Source organism: Simochromis diagramma, unplaced genomic scaffold, assembly GCF_900408965.1.
Source record: "Simochromis diagramma unplaced genomic scaffold, fSimDia1.1 OVJJ01000343.1, whole genome shotgun sequence".
NCBI classification, from domain to species: domain Eukaryota; kingdom Metazoa; phylum Chordata; class Actinopteri; order Cichliformes; family Cichlidae; genus Simochromis; species Simochromis diagramma.
Genome location: NW_024386831.1, coordinates 8463336 through 8489807, shown reverse-complemented (window position 1 = coordinate 8489807; position 26472 = coordinate 8463336). Strand labels below are relative to the sequence as shown.

General features: G+C 44.7%; 1 protein-coding gene across 16 annotated transcripts in view; it reads left to right on the top strand.

The window, feature by feature from the left end:
- stxbp5l (syntaxin binding protein 5-like) overlaps positions 1-26472 on the top strand; it is a 126674-nt gene that overhangs the window by 68104 nt on the left and 32098 nt on the right. For all 16 annotated transcript variants that reach the window (XM_040027793.1, XM_040027791.1, XM_040027792.1 and 13 more), the window contains exons 6-18: positions 6908-6971; positions 11321-11404; positions 13756-13879; positions 16632-16707; positions 16981-17135; positions 17462-17534; positions 18532-18679; positions 20818-20885; positions 21447-21487; positions 23160-23374; positions 23469-23650; positions 23883-24008; positions 26129-26280. In XM_040027793.1, the coding sequence (XP_039883727.1) occupies positions 6908-6971; positions 11321-11404; positions 13756-13879; positions 16632-16707; positions 16981-17135; positions 17462-17534; positions 18532-18679; positions 20818-20885; positions 21447-21487; positions 23160-23374; positions 23469-23650; positions 23883-24008; positions 26129-26280 (1508 nt within the window). The remainder of the gene's footprint in view (positions 1-6907; positions 6972-11320; positions 11405-13755; positions 13880-16631; positions 16708-16980; positions 17136-17461; positions 17535-18531; positions 18680-20817; positions 20886-21446; positions 21488-23159; positions 23375-23468; positions 23651-23882; positions 24009-26128; positions 26281-26472) is intronic.

The window sequence follows — 26472 nt, the reverse complement described above, 5'->3', positions numbered from 1 at the left end:
CCCTGCATGCACGCGCAACACGTCCTTTATCACGTTCACCTATTAAATATTGTTGTAATTGGTCTCAGCGCAGGAGGAAAGCGACCGCACGCATGAACACCTCGTGTAGATCGTGTCCTTCTGTGATGAGTTTTTAATTTTGCAGTAGTCTGTGGACCGCAGCGTGATAACGATCTGCTTTGATCACATGACTGTGGTCACACCTGCTGCATGATAACATGCTCAGAGCAGCTGTTTCTCGTCCGTGTGTCCAGTCAGAGTAACACAGGCTCGGTCATATTTGTTTAACTGAAGACTTAAAATATTACCAGTTTATCAGGGTTAGAAAAGCATGCTGAGGCTACGTTACTCCTTTACCTTGATACTTGTACCTCGTTACTGACGTAGGCGGCTCAGGATTGGTTGGTTTGGTTTGGAATGACTCTGCGTGGATTAACCGTCAGCACAGACAGCGTGCAGCGTGCAGCACAGACAGCGTGCAGCACAGACAGCGTGCAGCCACCTTCACCTGCTCGTGCTTCAGGATTTCCAGGTGACATAATGATGGATAAACACACCGATGTGAATGCGTTCCGACTTTGATGCACATGAAACACGTCGTGTAATTAGCTGCAGTTAATGAGGACTGCAGCCACCTGCAGCCTGCGAGCTGTCAGTGTGAGTGAGCATGTCATGTGAACGGGTGTTTTGTTTCCCACAACAAAGAAAGATGAATGTTAAATGCAGTGGGTGTGACTGGTAAATGAACTGGTTCTTATGTGGTGTGTTTCTGCTCTAAAAGCACCGTATTCAACGTGCTTCCTCCACCCATTCACACGAGCACTTTGTGCTACGCCTCAGTGCTTTCTGACATCGTACATGTTCACGGGAAAAGTTCATATCTGGTTAATTAAACAGCCAAAAACATGCGAGCCACCAACATGTCCGACTAAGGCAGGTCACGTTACCGAATCCGACCGTTTGTTGTTCTGCTTATCCAGTTAAGAGTCACGGCTGAGCTGGAGCCAATCACAGCAGTGAAAAGGGCCGGACAAGCATTCGCTCGCTACTTCACACTTACAGCCAAGCCAGCGTTCTCAGATTAGCTCATGTGTACTTCAGGATAGCATAAGAAGATAATACTTGGAGCTCATTGAGTTGGTCGTTTCTCCTTTGTCGGTCGACTTCTGTGGATTTTCCTTTAGTGAGGACGGAGCTATGAGGCCAGTGTAGGACGTGCAGCAGTTTCCGTCTTTGTCTTGTTTTTCTTCTTCCTCGTCTTCCTGGAACAGTTGCAGCCTGGTGCATACACCTGCCTACAGTACCTGCAGTATAGAAACAGCCTCGTTTTCAGTGTTCTGGTATTGAATCGTAGCTCTCGGTGACATCTTTAATGCTTCTATAGAAAAGTGCCTCAACGTGCTGACGCAGCTAAATGTCTGCTGGATCCTCTATAATTAAATATCAGGGAGAGATGGCCTGTAGATAATGGCTCATTTAAGAATAGGTAACTTTCCTTTATGACTTGAGCTGCAGAGTGTACCACAGTCTCAACAACGGGCATGTATGATACACGACGCTGTAATATATTCTGTATTTCCTAACCGTCAGCACTCTTTATCTTCCTGAAGTAGGGTTCATGAACGAGTCGAGAATGAATCTCTTCTCATCAACAGCCGGGGTGACTGGGGACTCGTGTTATTTATCTGGGGAGGATTTCCACGAAGCATGAATAAGGATGAGAGGGGACTTTGTGCAACATTTAGCGAGCGAGGGCGAAGTCTCCTAACCGTGCAAACAGGAGGGTGTGGATCGCGTCGACGTATGACTGCACGAGTCGTTTGGTTGGTTCTGTGTGCAAAAAAACCAATTCAAATGGGACCAGTGCAGCCAAACAGGAGGGCCGGGCTCTCATTGATATTCAGACGGGTTTGCAACATACTTAATGCACAATTTCATCTTCAGGAGATTCGCTCTGAAATGAGAGATAGAAATGAGATGCGAGGAGAAACACAGCAGTCCCAGTGCTCACTCCTCACAGAGCCCTCTGATGAGCAGAAGTATGTTTGTGCCTGGCTTCGTGTCAGCTGTAATAAACACTGGCACGTTTTCCTATTTCTGCTATTGGGACTGTAAAATAAACAATTGGCTTCCAGCCACCGCCCGGTTTCACGGCCTCTTCACAGCATGAATAATGAGCAAAAATGCTTCCGTGCTAGAGAAATCCATACGTCAGCGGGAGGGTTATGAAAAGATCATCGTCTTTATTAAATACTGTGTGTAAAAAGGCCGCGCTGACATGTTTACGCCCTCCGACCTCACAGAACGGTTTTTCTGTTCTGAGCCTTACGTTGGTGCAGCTGGTAAAGAACGGCCACTTTAAACAGCGTTTTTCTTTCTCATGGAAATCCTGCACTTCGTACGTGCATCAGCACTCTGAGCTGCTCCCCACCACATGCATGCAGCACAAGCAGCAGGTGGCCTGTCAACAAACAGTGTTTCTCCAAACCTTTTCCACGTGGACATTTAGCAGAGCGTGCTGGTTCATAGCCCACCCAGCCACGTTTCAGAGTGGACGGGTGAAAGCCCACTCAGAGAGCTCTGAGTCTAAATCGCTGCAGAGATAAAGTCATAAAAACTACAGACACCTGCCTGAAGGTCAAGAAACGTTCAGCGCTTGAAGAAATTTACTGTAAACCACCCCCCCCCCCTCTACAACACCCCCCTCTGAGTCAAACACGTGAGATTATTTAAACCGTTTTCTTCTCAGACCAAATACATTCATGTTTACTGTTGGTTGGATTTATCATCCTTTCAGATCCTCCAATAAAACGAGCTGAATGAGCTTCTGCTCAAATAAAGTCTGTCTTTGCTCTGCAGACTTACACCACAGGATTACACCTGTCCAGAGTAATCTATTACACATCAAATCTGTAATAGTAATTTTAATGCAGACACCAAAGGACAAAATGAGTGTCTGGATCGGTTCCATTGGTTTGCCTTGTTGAACTCGCTGAGCGTGATAACAGCGGTGCTTGGCGGTCGCCGCCATAATCTGATGTCCCACTGTTCGCCCGTGGGATGTGTGATTGCATCACTGGGGGGTGATGCCGCCCTTCACAGTAACTCTGAGACTGAGCCGATGATTTAAATATTATTATTTCTAATTCTAACATCGAATAAGGTTAAAGCCTCAGCTGGCGTGTTGACGTCTGCGTAGTTACAGAAAGACTTTGGAAACGTTGTCACGAGAGCCGTACTTCAGGCAGCGGCATGGTGAGGGAGGGGTGGGGCCTGGACGCCTTACAGTCACCGAGTAATTATGTCAAAGCTTTTGTTTCATCACTTCCTCTGTCAGTCTGGCGACTCTGCTGACATTCACAGCAGACAGATGCTGGACTTCCTGTTTCCTCTCCAGAGATCCCAGCATGGACATGAATGGTCTCTAAGAATGTCAAACATCATAAAACCAGACGCAGTGAAAAACAAGCTCAAACACATTTTGCTGTTTGTGTTGCCATGTTTCACGTGTGTCACACAGCCTCAGCACATGTGATATTACGTGAATGCATGCGACACACGGCGAGTGCGGTGTCTGCAGCTGACGTGCCGTTTCCTGCCTCGCCCCCTCTCGTCTGTCATATCGATTATTTATCCTTTTCTAGCCGTGATTGGTTGTCATGGCGCCCCTGGAGCTTAAGGTGTCTTTGTGTTTGTGATCCCAAAAGGTGCTCGTGCTTCTCTGATGCTTACGAAATATTTCAGTAATATCATTTTCTTCCTCCCAGCTGCATTATGAGAACAGTCTAAATGTGTTTTTTCTTAGTTCATGCAGAATATGCAGTTATTGGTGAATCGTGCTCACCGGGCAGGACAACAGTCTGATTTTAGATCAACAACAAGCAGTGCCGATTTGTTTTTGGCACCACATTTGGTAAAATCACTGCTTAACGAGCACTGGGACCATCCTGCCTTTAACGGGGCTTTAAGTGTTCATCTGTTTATTTGCAAACAGCATTTCACCTAAGAGCAGAGACACAATTAGAAACGCTGCCCTAAAACCACACAACAAACCACCAACTTATCTTCAAAGATCTGGAGAATAATGACCACAGAGGTTTGCCCAAGCAGAAAATCAGCATGAATAATAGAAAGGCAGAGTTAAAAAGCACATTAACGGTGCAGGGAATAATAAAAAGACCAGCTTACTGTGGCCCGGCTGCAGAACAAAGCGCTGTAATGTAAGAACGCTTTTAATTGTTAAAATCTCCATGAGCTGCTCGTGTGTCTGTTCAGATCTGATTGGATTTAAGAGGAAGCTTTATGTGATTATCTTTGATTGCTTGGCAGCGCTGTTATTTCTTCATGAAATAAAAGGATCCTAACATCGTACAGTCTCTGAGAGCAACAACTGCAAGATGACCTTCATGACCTGGATCAAAGAAACACGTCAAACACGAGCAGATCTTCTGTTTCTCTTAGGATATCAGACAGCGCGGTGGGATTCAAACATTCATTGATTAAATGATTTCATGAGCATTTGTGGACACGCTGGCTATAATTCCAGCTGTGAGCAGCCTGCAGAGACAAACGCTCGCTGATGCGTCAGCGTGAAGCGTCTTCTTGCTCGCTGCAGTTACTTTCCGTCTCTAACTTTGAGAAGTCGCACAGTTCAGCTGTTTGGCCTCACAGCTTATCAGAAAATATTCATCCCAAGCATCGGCAAACACAGATTCACTCGGGCTGCTTTTCAGAGTCTGGCCTTGACGGAGAAATGTTATCAGTCAGTAACTCGGCTCCGATTCACACGTGTCCCCACGGTGTGAAAGGCTTTCACAGGAAATGACCTTCCACACACAATCACAAGCTTCCTGACTCATCTCTGCTTTATCAGAGATTCAATATCTGCTGTGAACTTTCTGTCGCCGACGTGTTTTATCGTTGATCGGTCCTGATTGGTTCTAAAAGCACAGGTTTGTTTCTCTGTGCAGAGGGTTCAGGATCCCACGTTAGCAGGCGGGTTACATCACCGGGTATATTCGATATATTCGAGCTCCTGGCTTTCACCCTGTGTGCTGCACTTACGTGTCCGGGCAGGTGTTGTGCGTCGCAGATGGTTCGTTGATATCCTGGTTTGTTAACGCAACAGCGATGCTTTGAGAGCGTGTTCTGGTTTCATGTTTTTATCGCTCTCCAGCAGCAAGCATAACTAAACGGGCCCATCTGAACACGTCAGTCACACTTTGCCTCAGCTCGCCAGATTATAGGCACAATGCTACAGTGTCCTGACTGTGGCAGCTAAACTGAATCTGCCGGTGATCATGCAGCTCTTGTGGATTTCTTGGAAAATAGCGATGCATTTCATTTTAGTGCTGCAGGTTTGTGCTGCGAGGAATCACCAAGCACTGATCTGCTGTAGCTGCCTGATCCAAGGGCACAAACAACTTACTTTAAATTAAAGGAGCTCTCATCAAACTCTCATCATGCAAGAACAAATCATTCAATAATAATATACTATATTACACCATCCTGTGGAAAACTCTCACGACTTCTCCTCGGATATTTTTCTGTCCAAGGAGACAGACTTTCTTGTTAAGGTGCTGTTGAGCAGAAGTTCAGGCCTTTCTGTTTTCACTCATATTCAGTCCTCTCGTTCATGTAGCTGATGCTACAGCGTAAGGTATCTGAAAGTCATGTTAATAGGAAGCACAGGAGCTGACACGGGAGCTTCAGCTGATCACACTTCACTGAAGCCTCATCAGAGAAGATTCAGTGAAGGACGGCTGAAGGGAAACAGGAGGAAAGTCTGAGGCTGAAAATGACACCAGAACTGGACTGAAGGTCAGAGGAACAGGTGTGAGGGAGAGATGGATCCACATCATGGTCAGTGTGTACGAGGAGGTCAGGAGGAGGTCCAGCAGTGAGCGTCTGCAGCCATCTGTGAAGCACGGTGGAGGCTCTGTCATGGTTTCAGGTCAGTCAGTGCTGTTGGAGATCTTAAACTGATGAATTACAGAGTCTGATCCACCACGCAGGAACATCTGGAAACATCTGACTGGCAGCAGCTTCATTTTTCAGCATCATAGTGATGCCAAACACAAAGCACACATCAGTGATGGATGCGCCTCCTCAGAGCTCAGCTCCACTGAAGCAGTGTGGGATCATCCTGACAGAGAACACAAGCAAAGGCAGAAACATCCGAGGAAGAGCTTTGACTGTCCTTCAGGAAGCCTGGAGAACAGTTCCTGAAGATCCTCACAGAGCTGACGGAGAGCTCAGACTGTGCTTCTTCAGCACAGACTCTGTTTTTGCCGTACATGCTGTGTTTCCATGTATGTTTGCACGTTTCAGTCACATATCTCCCAAAATATAAAGAAAGGAGGGTGGCTCAAGACTTTTGCACAGGACTGTATACTTTAAGTGCCTTACTTTATTTAAACACTGAAATGCTGCATATGTCACATTTCCTCACATTATTCATAAAAAGAGCCTAACGTGAGCGTTTAGCTTGACACCTTTACGGCGTGTTTTATACTGCAGGCTGTAATTTTTGCATCGCCACAGAAACGATGTACCTGATATCTAAATGTCAGTGTTGTGTGCTATTATGGTGGCTGGCAGCAGGCAGCTTTTTTAGGGGCCAGAAAATTACAGCTATAACAGAAACACCTTAAAAATTTAATAAATACCACAAGTAAGGCTTTGTTGTTGTTGCTCCCTGCTGACTGCAGTTTGAATACATCAAGTGGGTTCTTTCTCTTCCACACAGTGCCGACGGATGTCACACAGCTAAGCAGCGTGTTAGCGTAAAGCATGGCTGTGATGCTGAGTACGTGTGCGTGGCTGCAGTAAAGCGTTTGTTGCAGTATTGTTTCAGAGCGTTACACTTTGTCTTCCTCACCTCTGTTATTTTTCCTTCTCATTACAGATCAACTAAAACTCACCCAGGACCAGTCGTTCATTTGAGTGACAGCCCAAAGGATGAAGGAAAGGTGTGTAGGCGCATCAAAGCATCACCTTCATGATTCTCCTCGAGCGCCAGTGCTGAAGCAGTCTGCTGCACTGAAGCTGCCTCCCTTTTCACGCTTTGTGCCTCCAGTAAAATCTGAGCTTTTTCCTCTGCCGCGTTTCTGTCATCCCCGCCCCCTGCCCCCATCACTCCCCCCATCACTCCCCCCCATCTTCATCCTCGACCCTGACCCTTTCTTCCTGTCGGCCATTATTTTGTTCTAATTGCTCACCTTTCACTCTCTCACCTTGGCTGTCTTTGTGTGCTCGCTGAAAAAGAGCCGTCCTGTGTGCAGCGTCGCTCCTCTTGGTGCCCTCGTCTTTGTTTTGCTTCTTTTTTTTACTCGCGAACAAAGAAGAAAGAAGCTGGATGGAAAAGTTGCAGAAAGAGAAAGAGAGGTCATTGAGAGGCATATTGATTTTTGCCAGTGGAATTCTGTAGCCCTCGGATGAAACCAGACTTGAAAAGCTTTAAAGACAAAAGAATGAGACATGAATTTTCAGCTGCCGTCACCTACTGCAGTCGCTCACTGCAAGCAAGAACAAAGGCCGTGTGTTTAGAGACGTCTCGTCTCCTTGAACAGCACAAAGTTAACCCTTCGTAAGCAAAGGGGACAAGTTCTCTCAGCTCACGCTAATGCTGCTGTCCTGTAGCTGAGGTTAGTTAAGCTAGCCTCCGTGTGCTTGGTAATGGTGACTGTCACTGAAAGGTTAGTGTGAGTTTGCTTGTCGCCAACTGATGCACCAGCTTCTCTGCTGTCAGTGCTCATGCAGGCTCATCTACCATGAAGCCGGAGGACTCGCTTTCCTGTTCCGCTCAGTCAGTCTTTCAAACTGGATAAAAACTTTGAGATGATAAATGTCATTCTGTAGAAAAATGATCCTGAAACGACCTCAGATGACATCAGTCTCAGCATCACTTTGTGCAACTGGAAGTCTTTAAAAATCCAGTTCAACAAGTTTAACATACAGCAGGAAATACAGAGCATTATTATTATATTACTGATCACTAACACAGGTTTGGAACAATGTTATTTATATAACACCAAATCACAGACATCTACATACAGACAAAACCCAACAATCATATGACCCCCTATGAGCAGCACTTTGGCGACAGTGGGAAGGAAAAACTCCCTTTTAACAGGAAGAAACCTCCAGCAGCACCAGGCTCAGGGAGGGGCGGGGCCATCTGCTGTGATTGGTTGGGGTGAGTGAAGAAAAACAGGATAAAGACATGCTGTGGAAGAGAGACAGAGGTTAATAACAGATATGATTCAGTGCAGAGAGGTCTGTTAACACATAGTGAGAGAAGAAGAAACACCCAGTGCATCATGGGAATCCCCCAGCAGCCTACACCTATTGCAGCATAACTAAGGGAGGATTCAGGTCACCTGATCCAGCCCTAACTATATGCTTTAGCAAAAAGGAAAGTTTGAATCGTAAAAGTAGAGACAGTGTCTGTCTCCTGGATCCAGACTGGGAGCTGGTTCCACCAAAGCAGAAACTGAATTAATGATGACAGCAGATATTAAATGAATGTTTCCAGTGGCAACATCCCTTATTCAGCTTATAAATATGTAGTATATGTAACGTCTGCTCTTTTTTGGGTCTGTTTTGAACAGATTTTGTTTTGTTTAAGCCGTTTCTTTCAACGTGCTGCAAAAAACATCAAATAAAAGCCCCAAAAAGTGAATGAAAAGAAAAATTGTTTAAAAAGCAGTTAAATTTTCTTCACCAAAGCCCATAAAAGATTATTCTCAGGTTTTGCTTTGTTGCCTTTGATGAAATCTCTGCTGGAGTAAACGGCTGTAATTTCACTGCAGTTTGTCGACGTGCTGCAGAATTCTCTTTAAACTGCCCACAACAGAGCCGCATGAACACCGCCTTCATGCTTAATAGATATTTATTATGTTAATGAGATGTCACTGATATGTCTCATTCACATCACAGCAGACCTGCCTGCAGATGCTACAGTGTTAATCCTTCATGCGTCCTCACTCTTGAAAATGTATTCAGAGCTGCAGAATTTGCCGGGTTTGCTTCCCCCTCACCTGCACTCTGCTTCCCTTCTTCAGATGTGCAGTGTCACACAGTCTTTGCACTCAGCAGGAGAGCTGTTTCCTCCTCTCTGTCTTTAAAGCTGTGCTTCTGCAGCAGCTCTCCTCTGATCTCTGATCAGATTGGGTCGGCTTTGCTTCCCCTTTTATCGTCTGTTTGTGAATTTGTGTGTAACTGGGTTGTAGTATGTGGGAGTGTTGCTTTTTCTCCTCCGGTGCATGCAGGGCTGTTTGTTTATGGAGCCTGTTTATATGGTGCCAGTGTATTCTATACAAATCAGAGCTGATATGGTAAGGACTGCAACGAATTGTCCTTGTACATGAAGGAGTGTGTGTTATTCTCAGTGTGTGTAAATCAGTAAATCTGTGTTTGTGTGCATTTGTGTTCATGTAGAGACACAGATAAACAGCCTGTTTTACCCAGTGTGTGTTAGACAGCCAGTGATGGGACTGTGAGACAAACCGAGCCAGTGACACAGCTGAGGCTGCACCTCTAACACCATCTGCAGCTTATGTTGTCGTCTAAAATGGGAATAAGACAGTCTGCTATCAGTCTGCTATCAGTCTAAGACTGAATGGCAAGTTTGCAGTAACATGCAATCAGTTTGTGATACCACTAGGGCTGCCACAAACGATTATTTTGATAGTCGACTAGTCACCGATTATTTTTGCGATTAGTCGACTAATCAGATCATCATCCATTGGTACACCAGCAGCATCTGCTCTTATATAACTATCATTAGCTTACAGCTTTAAGTGTTTAAGGTGCTAACTAAAAATAAAGACAAGATGATAGTTTATTAAATTTTAATGACATTTGCAGATTGTTTCGGTGAAGTTTAATAAACTCCTTGCTATCTAAAATATAACAGGACACCGGAGTATATTCTCGAGCATCTCACACTTCTGATGATCAGCTGTCTGCTTGACATTTATTCAGCTGTGTAAAAACTATAACTTTAATCTCAGCCAAACCGATTTACTCAGGAACAAATAAAATACTAAAAAAGCCAAACAATAACATGTTTAAGTTATCTAAGTGACTCATATATCATGTTTAACCTGAGTAGCGAAAGATGGCGGTGGCTTTGAAAACGATTTGCCGGGAGTCCGGTGTTCTCACGGCTCTAGTGAGTCTAGCCCCCGGCTAGCTATCGAGCTAGTGGGTAACAGACGTCTCCGAAAACGTCGGAGCGCTTTTGAAAATATGTGGTGTCTTGATAAACTGAGCAGATATTTGAGGTTTACACAGCTACATTCTCACCTGAAAATATGTTAAACGTTTATTTTGTGACCCAGAAAGAATAATAAGAGTAATATTAAAACTAACTAGCTGCCACCATTGTTGGAAACTGAGCAGGGCTGCGCTATGAATTCTGGGACACAGTTTCTTCTTCTTCGGGCTTTAACGGCAGCTGGCATCCTTGTACATGCAGTGCTGCCATCTTCTGTGTCAGTCCGTTATTACACTCTTAAATCCTGCTACTTATTCCTGCGTCTTTTGTGATCTTACAAAGCTTCAAACGACGCCTCGACTATTAAATCAGTCGTCGACGATTTTAATAGTCGACGTAATCGTGACTAGTCGACTAATCGTGGCAGCCCTAGATACCACAGGATCAAGTGTGGCCAATCTGCTGCTGTCCACCTACAATTTACCTGCTTACATTCAGAGATCAGCCAGAACTTCATAGATTTGACACAGAAACAAACCTTCCTCACATGGTGACATAGTTGCTGCAGGAAACAATCTGACTGCAGAATAACACAAGCACCTGGCAACCGTGTTTGTACAGGACTATATCCAGAATGCAACCAGCGACTGAGTCCAGTCTCCTACTGCAAACAGACACTTTGCCAATGACTCACACTCATCAGCACTGATTGACTCGGGCTGATTTCACCATGTTGGCAACCTGTCTGTCTGCTAAAACCTTCTGTCTGACCGTGACGACGGTCAGTCTGAAGGCTGGTGGTCCTCCCACCAGGTGAGCTGTGCAATCAGCTTGTGGTCACACAAGCTGCAGGTGTTGCACGCTCAGCCTCTGGGAAACCAGCTGGTTGCTCACAATCAGCCGCTCAGTGTGAAAAAATCCAGTTTAATCACTGGGTAACAAGTTAGGAGGAGGCTGCTGTCCTGTTTTACTCTACTGGCACTGAGTCAATAAATAATGGTTAAAACATAAATAGCCGACCATCATCATCATCACACTGAGCACAGACCTCGTGCATGTTTTTATTATGAACAGTCTCCTCTGTCCTCGTGTCTGCAGCTGCTTATAGGGTTTGAGAGCGGGACGATCGTGCAGTGGGACCTCCGGGGCAAGAAGGCTGACTTCAGGATCTACTACGATGAGGTGAGTTTGATAGGTGAAGCCTTTCTGTCTGCCCTCTTTCTACGTCTGCTGTGGTCTCTGTGTTTGTTTGTTTAATAATCAAACTGTAGTTTCATTTTAGCTGTCTCTGTGCGGATGCCTGATTATAGCAGCAGGAGGCAGGATATGTACAAGAATCTGGCAAAATTGAGAGGAATGGAGAACAAATTGCTTTAAAAACAAATTGGAAATGAGTCCCAGAGGGGGGTGCACGAGTGGGAACGTTCAGCTTGTTTATGACATCAAAGCCCTGCAGAGACATGTCGAGTTTTTCTTTTTTACATACAGACCTGAATAAAAACATGTGACACTGAAGTGTTGCAGGTTCTTCAGGTGAAACAGGAAGTGCTTCAACATTGACTCTCAGCGCTCTCTTCAAGTTACCCTCGCTGACCAAAGTCGAGTGCACTTTTCATCTCAGAGCGGCAGCAACTTTTCTCATTTTTAACAAGGTGTTTGTTATGAAAAGCTGCCTGCCAAACCAATTACTGCTCTTTGAAGAAGCAGTCATTAGAGGACCCGGGAACGCTCACGCCGGTCCGGGCAGCCTCGGGCAGCTTGCACAGCACTGTCAGCTGGAACAGACGACAACGCTGACACCCAGAGACCAGCAGAGCGTAAACGCGTCATGTCAGACAGGTGTGCTAGGTTACACGGTCTGTACTCAGCCAAAGGTGCTGCAGCTTTCAGCATCCAGGGAGAAAACGTTTGCGTGGTCTTCATCACAGTGCACGCTGAAAAGTTACACACAAAACTATATTTTCATGTAATATTCAAACGTCTTTCATTAACAGGTCATTAACTCGTGTGTCTTCAAACATACGCACCATCAGCACATCTGCTGCCACCTCTTACGTCCTCCTTCTCCTGTGAACAGTAACACTCACGCTCATGAGCTTTCTTTGTGGATCTGAATGTGATTTAAAGGACAAAGAAAAGTACGAACTTTAAGCTGTCAGCTCTTCATATGCACTAAAAATAATACTGACATTTGGTTTTGCTCTGTATTTACACCCAGTCCTACTGCGCCTCCGTGTCTCTGTGGTTAAATGCACTTTTTCTTCTATAACACTTCATAAACTCCTATCTGGTGTGAAAGGACCTGCTATCGATCTCCATCGCTGGCTGCCTTTTCTAAAGCCTCGTTCCAGCATCGAGTCGCTGAAAGGTTATTATAGATGTTTCTCCGTCTGATGACGAGGGGAAAAACGCAGCCTACCCCCGGCTTTAAGCATTTTCTGCCGCCATCTGAGAAAATTCAGTTTACTGTGATTACCACAATAACGACCACGTTAGGACTGATGAGTGCACAGCTCTAACAAAAGCCTCCTGAATAAGCTCGCTCAGCTTCAGTGTGCGAAAGAGAAAAAGGTTAATTTGGAACAATGTCAGGCCAAACATCTGCGGGATTATCCAGACTGTTTTTCTGCTGCTGACGCTCCCCGGGGCCGTGACCTCTGTGGCTTTGACATGAATAACTGTGAATAATGTTTTTAAGAAGCTAAAGATTACCCAGCGAGGTCTTCTGAAGAACAGCGGCAGACGTGCTGAGCGCAGGGCGATACCAGGAAAACGACTTTGCTGTTTTGGCTTGCGTGACGTTTTTTACCTGTACAGCTAAGGTGTGGTAGCTGTGGCATCACTGAGTAGAATCACATACGTATCACCGTGTGTCGCATGCTGCAGAAGTGTTTTTGCTCTTCTGTGTGGACACCAAAGCTGTCAGATGAACATCATTGTTGTGTTTTAATAGGAGTGTGTTTGATAGAGCTCCACGGGGAAAATGTGGTCTGCCTTTGTATGAAACAATCTTGTCAGTTGTATTTTTCTCCATTGTATTTGGACAAAAGTGTCAATTACCATCCGCAGAGAGAAGCACTTTGTTATGTGCTCACCAGTTTTGAAGGATTATTATCTTCGTCCTTTGTCTCATATTTCATTTGAAGCGTAGCAGGGCACTGACACTACGTGAGGACGGATTCAACAACGATACCAACGAGGTTTTATTCCAGATCTGGCCTAAAGCTAAATGCTGTAAGAATCAGTGTCGTGTGTCATCACGTTTCACTTCTGAATCGGCTTAATTTCTCCTGTGTGCAGTTTCGGTTTGGCTGTTCGGTAGGTTGTTACAGTTCATTTGAACTTGCTTCAGTTCTTCGGTGGACTTTGGTCTCAGCCGCTCGCCGAGCTCGGCGTCGTGTGGGGTCTGCTGCAGGACTCCTGGTTCCTCTTCCCCAATCAGGCTTCTTTCTCATGGCACTGCATGACACAATGATTCACTTGAAGTGCTTTATGACTTTGAGAGAAACACTGACTCTGTGTGATCGGTGCAGGCCATCCACTCTGTCAGCTGGCATCACGAAGGGAAGCAGTTCATGTGCAGTCACTCGGACGGCAGCCTGACGCTGTGGAACCTCAGAAACACCACCAAGCCATTCCAGGTCACCTTCCCTCACGGTGAGACACACACACTCTCATAATCCCAGAGACAAATCCTGGGTCTATACTCTTTGTATAGATCTGAATATCATAGACTGTAAACAAACCTCTGTGGACCATATGCTGTCATCTGATTTGCCGAGCAGCTCGTGGTTATGTTGCTTTTCTCAGTGTAACCAGCCACCGTTCAGTCTCATTCACCAACATTCATGTTCGGTTACCTGCACATTTAGGGTACTGTGCTGTATCCAGCAGTGATTGTCGTATGTGCGGTGTTTCGCTGCTGCTTCGTTTTGATTTCCACACTCGGTGAAATCTGCCTCCTCTTCTGCCGTGTCTCCCTACGGCTTCCTCTCATGCAGGGCCGACCGAACTCGTCAGATTTGTGTTTTCTTGCTGTGAGCTGTAATCTCAGGCAAAATCACAAAGCAGAAAGCAGGCGGGATGTGGCTGACGGGGAGGGGGGCACAGCTGAATTCCAGCAGATCGTTTATTTGTCAGATATTTAGTGTCACTCAGGGCGAAAACGGGAGGAAGAGGAAAGGGAGGCATGAAAATGAGTAGAGGTCAACTAAGAACATAAAGCTGAAGAAGAGTAAACAGTTAAAATGTTATTTGCTGAGAATGATATAGTCGGACGTTTTTAGTTATAAATAAATGAGTTAAAAACTGTGAGGGTTTAAAATTCAGCATTTAAACGGCTCGACTGCAGCACCTCGGGCTTTTAGTAGCAAGAGGCTAAGTGAGGGGAAGGAGTGCTAACTGAGCTAATGCTAGCTAACGTGACTTACATGGTGTGTCCACAGTCTGAGTGTGTGGTAAGCAACAAACTTCACTGAGCTCACAGCAGAGCAGCATCTTAGTTATCAAAGAATTGGATTAAATATACTCCAAAATGCTCCGATATCACAAACATGTCCAGCTGAGTGATTTGAAATAGCTCAAAACTAGCAGAGCGCTATTAGCTTAGTTAGCACCTATCTGTGACCTCTGTAAGGAAACGTACTTTACTTCCAGAAATCAAAACCAGTTTGATTTTATTATGTGTTTGTTTTCCTTCAATATGACAATAAGTTACTAATAATTTGTAATGCATTACTTATTACTTGTTACTTTCCTTAGAGGTAATGGAGTATGTTACTTAATTACCCATCAGAGAACTTGTTACTTTCATGTTAATATGACCTGAAATTCATTATCTCATAATTATCAATTAACTCTGTAAACCCAAGGCTACGTTCCCACACACTGACACAAATTCCTAATGAGGACACCGTCTTTCTTTTAGTTTTTGCATTTGAACGCAAACTGACAACAAAGAAAGTTAAAAAGCAGCTGCTGGCTTCTTCTAGGCTAGATTAGCATTAGCATGCTGCCTATGCAGATCCATACAAAGACTCTGAATGACTCTGATTCAGTATTTAGTTTGAACATCTTTTAAATGTCAGAATCGACTTCTTGTAGAGAATTATGGATGTTTGTCTTCTTCCAAGCATGAAACTGCTGTTCATGTCTGAACCTGTAGCGGTACATGTCACACTGCCCCTCTAACACTCCAGGCTAACCTCTGCATACCTGTTATTACTCGCCATTGTTCCCTCTGTCACACAGCTGAGTCGACTTCTTCACAGTCGGGCAAAAATCCATCATCTTGTTATTTATTTATAAAATTTACTGCTGAAGCTGCCAAATATGCTCACAAATTTTAGCTTATTTAAATTAGCGATTAGCACAGTGCTCTAAATACTTAACCACAGATGTTACACGTGTGTTTGGCTTTCCATCATTTACTTACCTGCTGAGCTGTTGCTTGATGCAGAGCTCGGTGACGACTGGGGCTTTCTTTGCCTTTTGTGTTTCTCAGCTACAATCGTGTCAGTGACATGTAGGTAATGAGCATTGTACCTGGATAGGTGAGCATAGTTCAGAAACCATCCGTCCATTTTCTTAACGGTGTATCCAATTAAAGGAGCCGGTCTCAGCAGGCCAGGCTGTTGCGGAGCACCATTAACCAGAAGTTTTAGTTTTTTGGCCAGCGTAGTGTTTTAACTAAACTATCAGAAGTTTCTCACTTTTTACAGCCAACACTTTGTCTGTTTTAAGCACAATGTCCTGTACATAAGGGCACCAAAATGACCTTTTTATAGCCACTTTTCATAATGATGATGTGAAGAAATCTGCGACAGGACGAGTTGTTCTCAGAGAATCCAGGTACACTTAAAATGATTCCTTTTATTGCGTTCAATAAAAGATGCTGCAGCAGAGCTCCAACAGTTTAGAAATGATGTTTCTTTCATTTGTTCAGAAAGTGCTGAGCCTTTGTTGAAAGGTAGAATTCAAGGTTTCACTGCCTCCAAGCTAGGAGACCTTCTCTTCAAAGATGTTAATATGAGAAGCATGAATTACTCCCTTTAATACGCTAACTCTGATAATGGACTGTCATTCAGTGAAGAGAGGACCCGGAAACACAGCAAACACACAAAACTCCAGTTGGAAATGAGACTAAATTTGATCCTTCAAGGGGGTTCCTGTGGCGCACTATGTCCTGATTATGCTCACATTGTGTAACATTATGAACACAGTGTAGAGCCGTGCATTAGTCACTTTGACAAAGCAGCAGGTAGCAACTCCAAATAGCTTAAAAGAGGGAAAAACATGAACATAACAACAGGTGAACAGCAGCTTTTCTTCTTACATCTTCTCATCTTATTATGAAACTATAATTTAATCTGTACATGTTGCTCTTCCTTTGCTTTTTCCTCTGATGCAGGAAAGATACAGAGGGATGCGAGGAAGGAGTCGTGCAAACCTATTCTCAAAGTGGAATACAAGACCTGCAGGAACAGGTGCGTGTGTCTTAAACATTTCATTTCCTGATTGCACAGACGTAGCGCCGCATTTTTTTTTTATTGATATTAACCTCTGAGATGAGATTTAAAGATTTCTTTTGAGTCCTCACAGGAACAAACAACCGTTGTGTATGCGTCACTTATTTCATCGATCACTGGCGTTTAATTTGATTTGAAACAAGAGCGTGTTTCATTTTACTTGTTACTCATTCTTTCTTTCTGCTTTGTCGAGGTGAGCATCTCTAAATCCCTTCTCTTCCTTCACAACAGTGAGCCTTTTGTTATCTTCTCTGGGGGTCTTTCATATGACAAGGCGGGACGACGGCCGGCACTGACGATCATGCACGGCAAAGCCATCACTGTGCTGGAGATGGATTACCCCATAGTAGAGTTCATGGTGCTGTGCGAGACTCCATACAACAACGGTAAGGGCGTACCGATTCAATTACAAGTAGCTGTGTCCCTTTTTGTGGTCTCGCTTCAGTGAGTTTGAAGCCTTTCAGAGAAATGTGGTTTTCAGCCACGGGGGGTTTTTTCACCCGCTCGGTGCCATCGGCTTCTCCTGTAATCCTGTCATAATGTGGAAATCACAAGAGCACGCTTCCTTAAAACTCACCAAGTGTTACCACCGACTGACGTTGAGTCATTTTTATATGAATTTCAGCTGATTTTAAATTTGCATCCCTCCTTGATGTTGTCGTGGTAACTAGCATTACCTCTCCATCTTTCTGTTTGCATTCGGCCTTCACAGAGGTCCAGGAGCCTTACGCTGTGGTCGTGCTTCTGGAGAAAGACTTAATCGTGGTGGATCTAACACAGAGCAAGTACGTCACTGTGAATCATACAGTAAGACATCATATATCAGAATCACACCATCGCGTGTGCAAGAATATCACTCAAAGAGTGAAACTGTTCTTACATTCAGCAACAAAGTGAAAGCAGCTGTAGTTCAGAGAGGTATCAGCATATAATGCTGTATGACCATAAGCATATGTGGACTATCCTAATTTCTGGACTTTTGTGGATTAATTGTATCGATCTATCAGAAAGTTGCTCTCAGCAGCTCAGTGTCTTGAAGGGAAACAGTTCAGTGCTTTTGTTGTGATTTCAGAGGTCTGATAAGATCCTGTGTAAAAACTGCCAAAGATGTTATCCTTTGAACAAGCACAGCTCAATGCTCTGTGGGTAGATTTAACTCGCTATCATTGTTATAAAAGATTGAAGCTGGACGCGGCGATGATGTCCTGACAGATTAACACCCAAGGCTAGGCTAGGCATACATTTGAGGAGTAGCAAAACGCTCGGGTATAAATGAAGTTTCCTGGTTAATTAGGTTAGCTAATTACAGCTGTTAGATATAAATGTCTCCTGATAACACCTAAAGTAGTTTAAACATGTCCAGATTGTCTTTGAGCTCATTGATTAGGAGCTAATTGTGTTTAAATCGTTCATTATAAGTAAATCAGGTTAATTGTATTTAAATGCTTCATTATAAGTAAGGAGTGGCATGAATTTGGAGCTCTGCAGAAACACCCCTCTACATCTTTTAGTGACACTTTATTAATGTGTGCATAGAAGAACCAGTCGCTCTTATCTTACTGTATCGGCAATAAAGCAGATGAAGCTAGAGTCATTGGCACATTCAATTATTATTGCTTAGAGAACAGATAAAGAATCCAGACCTTTGAACGTGTCCACTTCCTGTGGGCTTCATGGGAGGACCAACTGGAATTATTCCTTTCGATTAGCAGAGGAATAATTCTGAATAGCTTCATGTTCATAGGTCTACTATATACCACGTTGTGTACTTGCCTGTTGCAGCTACCCCGTCTTTGAGAACCCGTACCCCATGGACATCCATGAGTCGCCAGTGACCTGCACGGCCTATTTCGCAGACTGTCCACCAGACATCATCCCCATCCTCTACTCCATAGGAGCGAAACACAAGAAGACTGGCTACAGCCAGAAGGTAAAGGAGGGGAAGAGTACGGCCTTTGCTGTGCAGATCCATGTTGGGAGGATTTTCTTGTGTTACGTAATCCTTGCATACCGTATTTTCGGACCATAAGTCGCATTAAGCGAAACAAAACAGTCAAATAAGTCAAACTTTACTCAGCTCATTCTTGCTTCCTCCACTTCTGTACCATTGATTCATTACTGTTGAATTCTCTGCACCTGCTCTATTCCCATGTTGTTGCAGTATATGAATGACTAACCTCGTATTGTGGATGGATTATCTCAGTTGTTCTCCTGACTGAAGTTTGGTCTGTTTACAGCATCCTGCCATGCGACTGTATTTGTCTCTAACCATCAGGAACCCTCACGTTAACTTTTATCGAGTGGAAAAAAGTTAGCGTTCATCCTCCAGCTTCACTGTGTTTACGCTATGCTAACATAGCTGTGTCGCTAGCGGTCACGTAGCACATCATTATATAGCAGCTAGCCCAACTTCAGTAACCCTACAAACGTCACTGCTGTTTAGTTTTCTGTCTTAATTTATGTTGGAAGTGACAGCAGAGCTGTACGTTTGAATTTTTCACAAATCTCTCAGTCAGAACATGCTATATCATGTTTAGCTAACTAGCCTGCTAACTTCTAACTCTGTTAAATGTAATAAATCCTGTTTTCATGGATGCCTGGCTGTTAAACTTAATTGTTACACCTGGTAAAGCAGCAACGCTGATGATTTTATTTAAAGATGAAAGAATTTAGACAGTTTTTAACTCTCAGTGATGCTGCAGTGTTCGTTTGACTTTGGGACCTGAAGCGGAGTTTAGGACCCAAATTCCTCCGTGCAGTGTTGCCAACTCCTCAGTAAGGAAAATCGCTATTGGCTGTGCTAAGTCGCTAGAAGTCGCTAAATGACGTCATCACCTAATTTGCATAATTGGCCATGCTAATGTAATTGTAACCTACGCTGTTGGAGAGAGAAATAACATCGTGGAAGAGACATAAAGTGAGCAAAAAACGTCCTAAATGCATTTAGAATTTATTTAGAACTACAAATTAAATTTCTTTTAGCAATTATTGTTTTTTATTGTCACAATTCCAACCCTGCTCCTTTATCCGGGCTTCGACCGGCAAAAGTGACCCGAAAAAAAAAAATAAAAAAAAATAAAAAAATAAAAGTGACCCGAAATAGGCACTCTGGTGTAGTTACTTTATGTGTGTGTGTTTATAAGTAGTTTTAAACCTTGTGATCCACAAAACATATAACAGTAAAAGAAGGACTGCGTTACAGTCAGTGCAGGAGCAGCGGCTTCGCTCATGCACTGTTCATTTGCAGTTTTGACGCGTAGGTGTGAACATCTCCTGCAGCTGGGGGAGGACTATCCTCCGCCCGTGAGCGCTTTAGCACGGGTGAGGTGCCCACGGCCGCACCGCTGCTTGTTGAGAGTAAGAGCAACACGCCCTTTCACGTCAAAAAGTCGTCATAAATAAGTCTCCAATAACACCAGAAAAAGTCGCCAGATTTGTCGCTAGTCGCTTTTTAGAAAAAAAAGTCGCTAAGGGGGTCTGAAAACTCGCTAAATATAGCGACAAAGTCGCTAAGTTGGCAACACTGCCTCCGTGAGGCTCCTGACTACAATAGCCGTAATGCTCCAACAATCCATCACGCGGTGGCTTCGTAGCTTAGCAAAGTCACACTAAAACATTTTTGACAAATTTTAGTAGCACATAAAATTGGTTCGAGGTCAGTAAGCACAACCAGAATTCATACAGAAGGTGCACTGATGATTTTTGAGAAACTTAAAGGATTTTAAGTGCGCCTTATAGTGCGGAAAATACAATGCTAGAACTGATGTATAAATATGTATAGAGCTGTGTGTCTGCGCTTCGGTTCTTTGGTATATCCTGGTCTCTGAAGGGAGTTTTATTCATCATTTGTCACGTAAAATCATCTTTCTAAAATAATTGCTGTTGAACTTTTTAAATTATAGGTAATCATTAGCACACGTATCACTTTTAATCAATTCGGTTTTGTATTTGAGGATGACAGCCTGTGTTTTAGAACAAAAGGAAAAGCGAGGGTACAATGGGACAGAAAGAAAGGGTAATGTGCCCGGGTGTTTAAAATAATCAGTGCTGCTGTGATTATTTTGTCAGGAGTGGCCAATCAGTGGAGGGACGTGGACATTAGGCTCCCACACTTATCCAGAGATCATCATCACAGGGTGAGTTAGAAATGCTGACAGGAATACTGATGACCCCTCTTTAACACCACCCGTCACATTTAAAAGGACAGTTGAGCTGTGTCTCATGCCACGGTGACAGAACCACCGACTGTGGGTTTTTCTACATTTATAGCGCTGCGTAGATTTGATTTCTATCTGTGCCAGCCCCAGCAGAGAGCAGGCCCCCTTTGTCAGAGATGTTAACCTGCTCTGAAGCTTGCTCGCTGGGTGGCGTTTGCTTCTGGGTAACACTCACAGATATCAGTGGCAGTCCGGCCCTTTGAGGTCGACGTGGAGACGTTTCACTGCTGAAAGCACAGCGGGAAACACCTAAAAATGCTCAAGTTCTCACGAAGTAGGAACCCAGCTTCACTTTGTAGCTCTGTGAGCCACAGGACGGGTGAGCTGCAGATTCATGAACAGTGTGATGTTTTAAAAATGCAGCGATAAATTTACTGAGGTAATAATCATGAACACGACTAATTAGACTAAAAGTGAGTGGGAAGGTTGGAAGTTTTACTTGTTGTCATTAATTTCATACTAAATACATTTTTTTTTCAGGCATGCTGACGGATCGATTAAGTTTTGGGACGCATCTGCAAGTAAGTCCTGTGCACCAAGCTTTCCTGCATTCTCATTGCAGCGATGCATTTGTTCCACAGCAGAGTTAATCAGTCACCTGGGTGATATCATTAATTGCTTAATGACATAATCTAAGAGTTCAGACTAATCATACTCACCCACAGCTAACATACCTGCATATAGTATGGTTTAGCTTCAGATCAGCTGATCTCAGCGCTTATTCCTCATCACATGATAGATCAGCTGAGAGCATTTCGTACATCTATTTAGCAAAGTTCATATGATATAAACCGATCAGACGTAACATCAGACATGGACCATGGAGCAATGGAAGAAGGCGGGTTGGTCTGATGAATCAGATAGGTGGACGGATTATTGTGCGTCGCTTACATGGGGAACCACAGGCGAGCCAACGGGGACAGTTGCTTTGAGCGATGCTCTGCTGGGAAACCCTGGGTCCTGCATCCATGTGGATGTTACTTTGAGACGTACCATCTATCCAAGCATTGTTCCACATCATCTACACCCATGCATGGAGAAGGTGCTCCCCGATGGCTGTGGTCTCTCTCAGCAGGATAATGCACTGAAAACAGAAATGGTTGAGGAACTATTTGAGGAGCACAACAACCAGTTTGAGGAGTTGACTTGACCTCCAGATTCCCCAGATCTCAATCCAGTCGAGCATCTGTGGGACTTTGGTGCAGATACCACAGCACACCTTCAGGGTGTAGTGGAGTCCATGTCCTGACGGCTCAGGGTGAATGGCACAGTATTAGGCAGGTGCTGAAGATGTTGTGGCTGGTCGGGCGACCGTGGCTCAGGGGGTTGGGAATCGCATCTGTAACCGGAAGGTCGCCGGTTCGATCCCTGGGCTCTCTGTCCTGGTCGTTGTGTCCCTGGGCAAGACACTTTACCCTACTTGCCTACTGGTGTTGGCCAGAGGGGCCGATGGCGCGATATGGCAGCCTCGCTTCTGTCAGTCTACCCCAGGGCAGCTGGCTAACTGTAGCTGCCTCCACCAGTGTGTGAATGTGAGAGTGAATGAATAGTGGCATTGTAAAGCGCTTTGGGTGCCTTGAAAAGCGCTATATAAATCCAATCCATTATTATTCATATTTATTGTAGTAGATGATTGTCAGATGTGCTGCCATTGAAGCCTGCTGTGTTCTGTGTGGTCGTCCCACCACACTGATCCAGACAGAAATGAGTCCAGGTGGAAATGACAGTCGTCTTTTGACTATTTTAGTCGTGACTCAGAGTGTTTGACCTCGGTATGTTTGTAATAGCTCAACACGACTCGTACGATCCCCGCCATCTTTGATCAGCACACGCTTCCAGGTTTACTGTGTGCACACGTTTCTACTACTGCAGCTTTATTAAAGGTGCAGCATCTGTTTATGTGCTTTAAATGGAAAATAAATCAGAAGGCTGTGGTGCAAACCAGTCTCCTCTCAGCCAGACACATTACTGGTCTAATGCATTTGTACAGCTGTGCCAATCGCAGCAGTACGGGGTGAAAATGCCTCGCCAGGTGGAGACGAGACATTTGTGCAAAGTGCATAAAATTTAAAAGGTGAAGAATATGAAGATGTAACATGGCAAACTGCATAAAGCTGTCGGGATATCACCACGTGCACATGGCCGTTTACTTCACGCTTTGCACTGTGCTTTAACTGAGATGTCTCTGTGCAGTCACGCTGCAGATGTTGTACAAGATGAAGACCTCCAAAGTGTTCGAGAAGCCAAAGCCAGGCGAGGGCCGCGCCGCCGAGCTGGTGGAAGAAGACCCGTTTGCTATTCAGATGGTCAGCTGGTGCCCTCAGAGTCGCATGTTCTGCGTGGTCGGCATCTCAGCTCACATCATCCTCTATCGTTTCAGCAAATATGATGCCAACACTCAGATAGTGGTGAGTGCTTAAAGTGGTCAGGTGATGTACGGAGACTGAAGGTGAAGCCCAGTCTTGATGTGACACGTTCCCTGAGTCTCCTCTCATGTTTCAGTCTCTAGAGGTGCGTCTGCAGTGTGACTCGGACGACGTCATCTCTCCATCAGAGAATGAAAACAATCCCAGCTTCTCAGAGCCCGGCTCCCACTCACCCCAACCGCACCACCAACACCAACACCCAGCCAGCCCAGGCAGCAGGACACCAGAGGGCATCAAAGACAGCATCCCCTGCCTCAAGTAAGATAACAGTCCTCCGTCTCTGCAGCACAGTAGACTTCAAGTACAATCAAGTCAAGAAAAGCACTCTGGTGGTGTATGATGGTCTAATGACTTGCTGAGGCACGTTACAGTGCACGCCAGTGTTGTGTATTTAAGCTCTGCCAGGTGTTTGAGGGTAAATTGGACCGTTACTCCTCATTCCAACATCATTCCTCATTAGCTGTTGATAAAAGCTGCTCATCTGTTTCAGAGTGAAGGACCGGGCGGTTCGGGTTCCTCCTGGCTACCAGTCAGAGTTGGTCATCCAGCTCCTCTGGGTAGATGGTGAACCTCCACAGCAGATCACCAGCCTGGACATCAACTCAGCCTACGGCCTGTGAGTTTCAGAGGCATAACACTCTGTCCTGAGCAGCTCTGTGTCTGTCTATGAGTCTAAATTAGGAACATTTAGCAAACAGTAGGCTTGTATTATCCATTTCCATATGTTTGGTCGTCACCAATAAAAACAGCATCAGTGCACAATACAAGCATGGCTGTGAAGTGTGCAGGGAACCAAACCTGCACAGACCGAGGACATTTGACTCTCATTTTCTGAAAAGAGCCAGATTATAAACAGCAACAGTGATGCAACAGGAGAAGAACATGCATGTGGCAGTAAGAGGGCTCGGCTGTACACAGATGTGTTTATAGTTGCTCTTGGTCTGTGTATATGCGCTTTGTGCAGCATTGAGTTGGTCTTTGCAGTATTTGTACTGTATCATACTGTGAGGCTGGCGGGAGGATGTAAATATGATAATGGGCCATGTGTAAGCTTTGTAATTTTGCTGTTACTGCCAGCAGTTAATGTAACGTGACCAAATTATTTAAATGTGTTCTCGAGCTTTCTTGACAAATGTAACACCTGCGAGCCAAGCTGAGAAAAACACCATATGTCCTGTGACCGTAGCCATAACAGCGAATAGAGCATGCAGTGACGAGCGGCAACAAACACGAGCACATCGTCTTCTTCTAGCTGCTTTTGTTATTTTAAAGTAACTTACTGGATGTGGACTAACAAGTCAAACGGGAGCTGCATGACTTCCTGAGCTCGCAGGGTTTGAGACCACTTGTCTGGCTTTGCTGTGAATAGAAGCTTTATGGGCAGAAACCAATAACAGAGGAGTTTTCAGACAAGCTCTCTGCGGGTCGAGGCAGTCGCACCATTTGAATCTCTGCTCTGAAGCTTTTCATATCTTAAGTGAAATTGCATCAATTGATTATCCGGCTTTTTGATGCCTTTCTCACATACTGAGCAGAACATGCACACACACAGACACAGTCCTCCTTTAGCCGCACTAATATAAAAACATTCCTGAGATTATTGGTGAGAGCAGAATAACATTAGGATGTCAGAGAGACGTGCTCAGCACAGCGGCCTGCTTTCCTGCTGATGTCACAATAAGGACTCAGCTCTGTCTCCTCTGGGTTCAAGCTTAAAGCCCAATCCACGTGTGGTTCCCAGAAACGTATCGTCCAGCTGCAGCTGCTGGGAATGTGTTGTCCAGGCCAGATGTTTATAAGTTAATGAGGCTTTTTAACAGTGATTGTTCCAAATGGTTTCCACGGGCCGGCTGTGCTCCCATTGGACATTTTTACTCCTTGTAGCTCGGGTCAGTGAAAGTGTGGTGTGCTCATAATATTGTAGCATATGCAGTGTCGGGAAAGTTACTTTTCAAATGTATTCCACGTAAACCTGTGACACAAAGATCACCAAACTGAGACCACCACAGACTGTTTTCCTTCACAGTGATGAAGGAAAACGCTGGGCTGGCATGTAAAAGGGCATTTATTCCCTCAGGACCTGAAGCTCCATAAAGCACCCCCCCCCCCGACAGACAAACCCACCTGTTTTCTGATTGGATAGTTACATTTGTGATTGACGTGACATTGGCCAATCAGATGAAAGGAAGAAAAATAGGATCAAAATTCGTACTTGTAACTTGAAACCTGAGTGCAGAGTTTCACACGTATTTTTTGGCTAAGTCCACACGCAAATCTGCTTTTACACATACAAAACTGATTTACAAGTGCAAAATATTTATGACCACAATTTGAGCCCATATGATGCATGGCAGGTGACGATCAGTCATGTGGGAATTCTGGGAAGTATTAGAAACATGGAATAAAAGCAGACTGTTTAATTCATGCTTAATTTGACAGCGTTTTTCATGTTATTTGGTACAACTCTAGTGTGTGTGTGTGTGTGTGTGTGTGTGTGTGTGTGTGTGTGTGCGTGTGCGTGCGTGTGTGTGTGTGTGTGCGTGTGTGTGCGAGTGTGTGTGTGTGCGTGCGTGCGTGCGTGAGTGTGCGTGTGTGTGTGTGTGTGTGTGTGCGTGCGTGCGCGCGTGCGTGCGTGCGTGCGTGTGCGTGCCTGTGTGTGCGTGTGTGTGTGTGTGTGTGCGTGTGTGTGTGTGTGTGTGCTTGTTTCTTCCCTCCTGACGTTGTGTTCGTGTCCAGCCTGGCGTTCGGGAATTGTAACGGCCTGGCGGTGGTGGACTACTTGCAAAAAACTGTCATATTATGTATGTCGACACTGGATCTGTACGGAAGCACCGACCCCTACCAGCGCCTTACCCGTTCCCCCCGCAGGAACAGGCAGTCCACCTCAGGTAACACACACACACACACACACACACACACACCTGATACTCAGTGTGCAACATAATCACGCCATCCAGACACTGAATCTGATCTTTTCTCTGCTCCTCTGTCTTCTTCTCTTTCTGTCTCTTCTGATCTAGTGCGTGACAAATATGACAGTTTCAATATATTCCTTCAATATTTAATCAATCATTACTGTT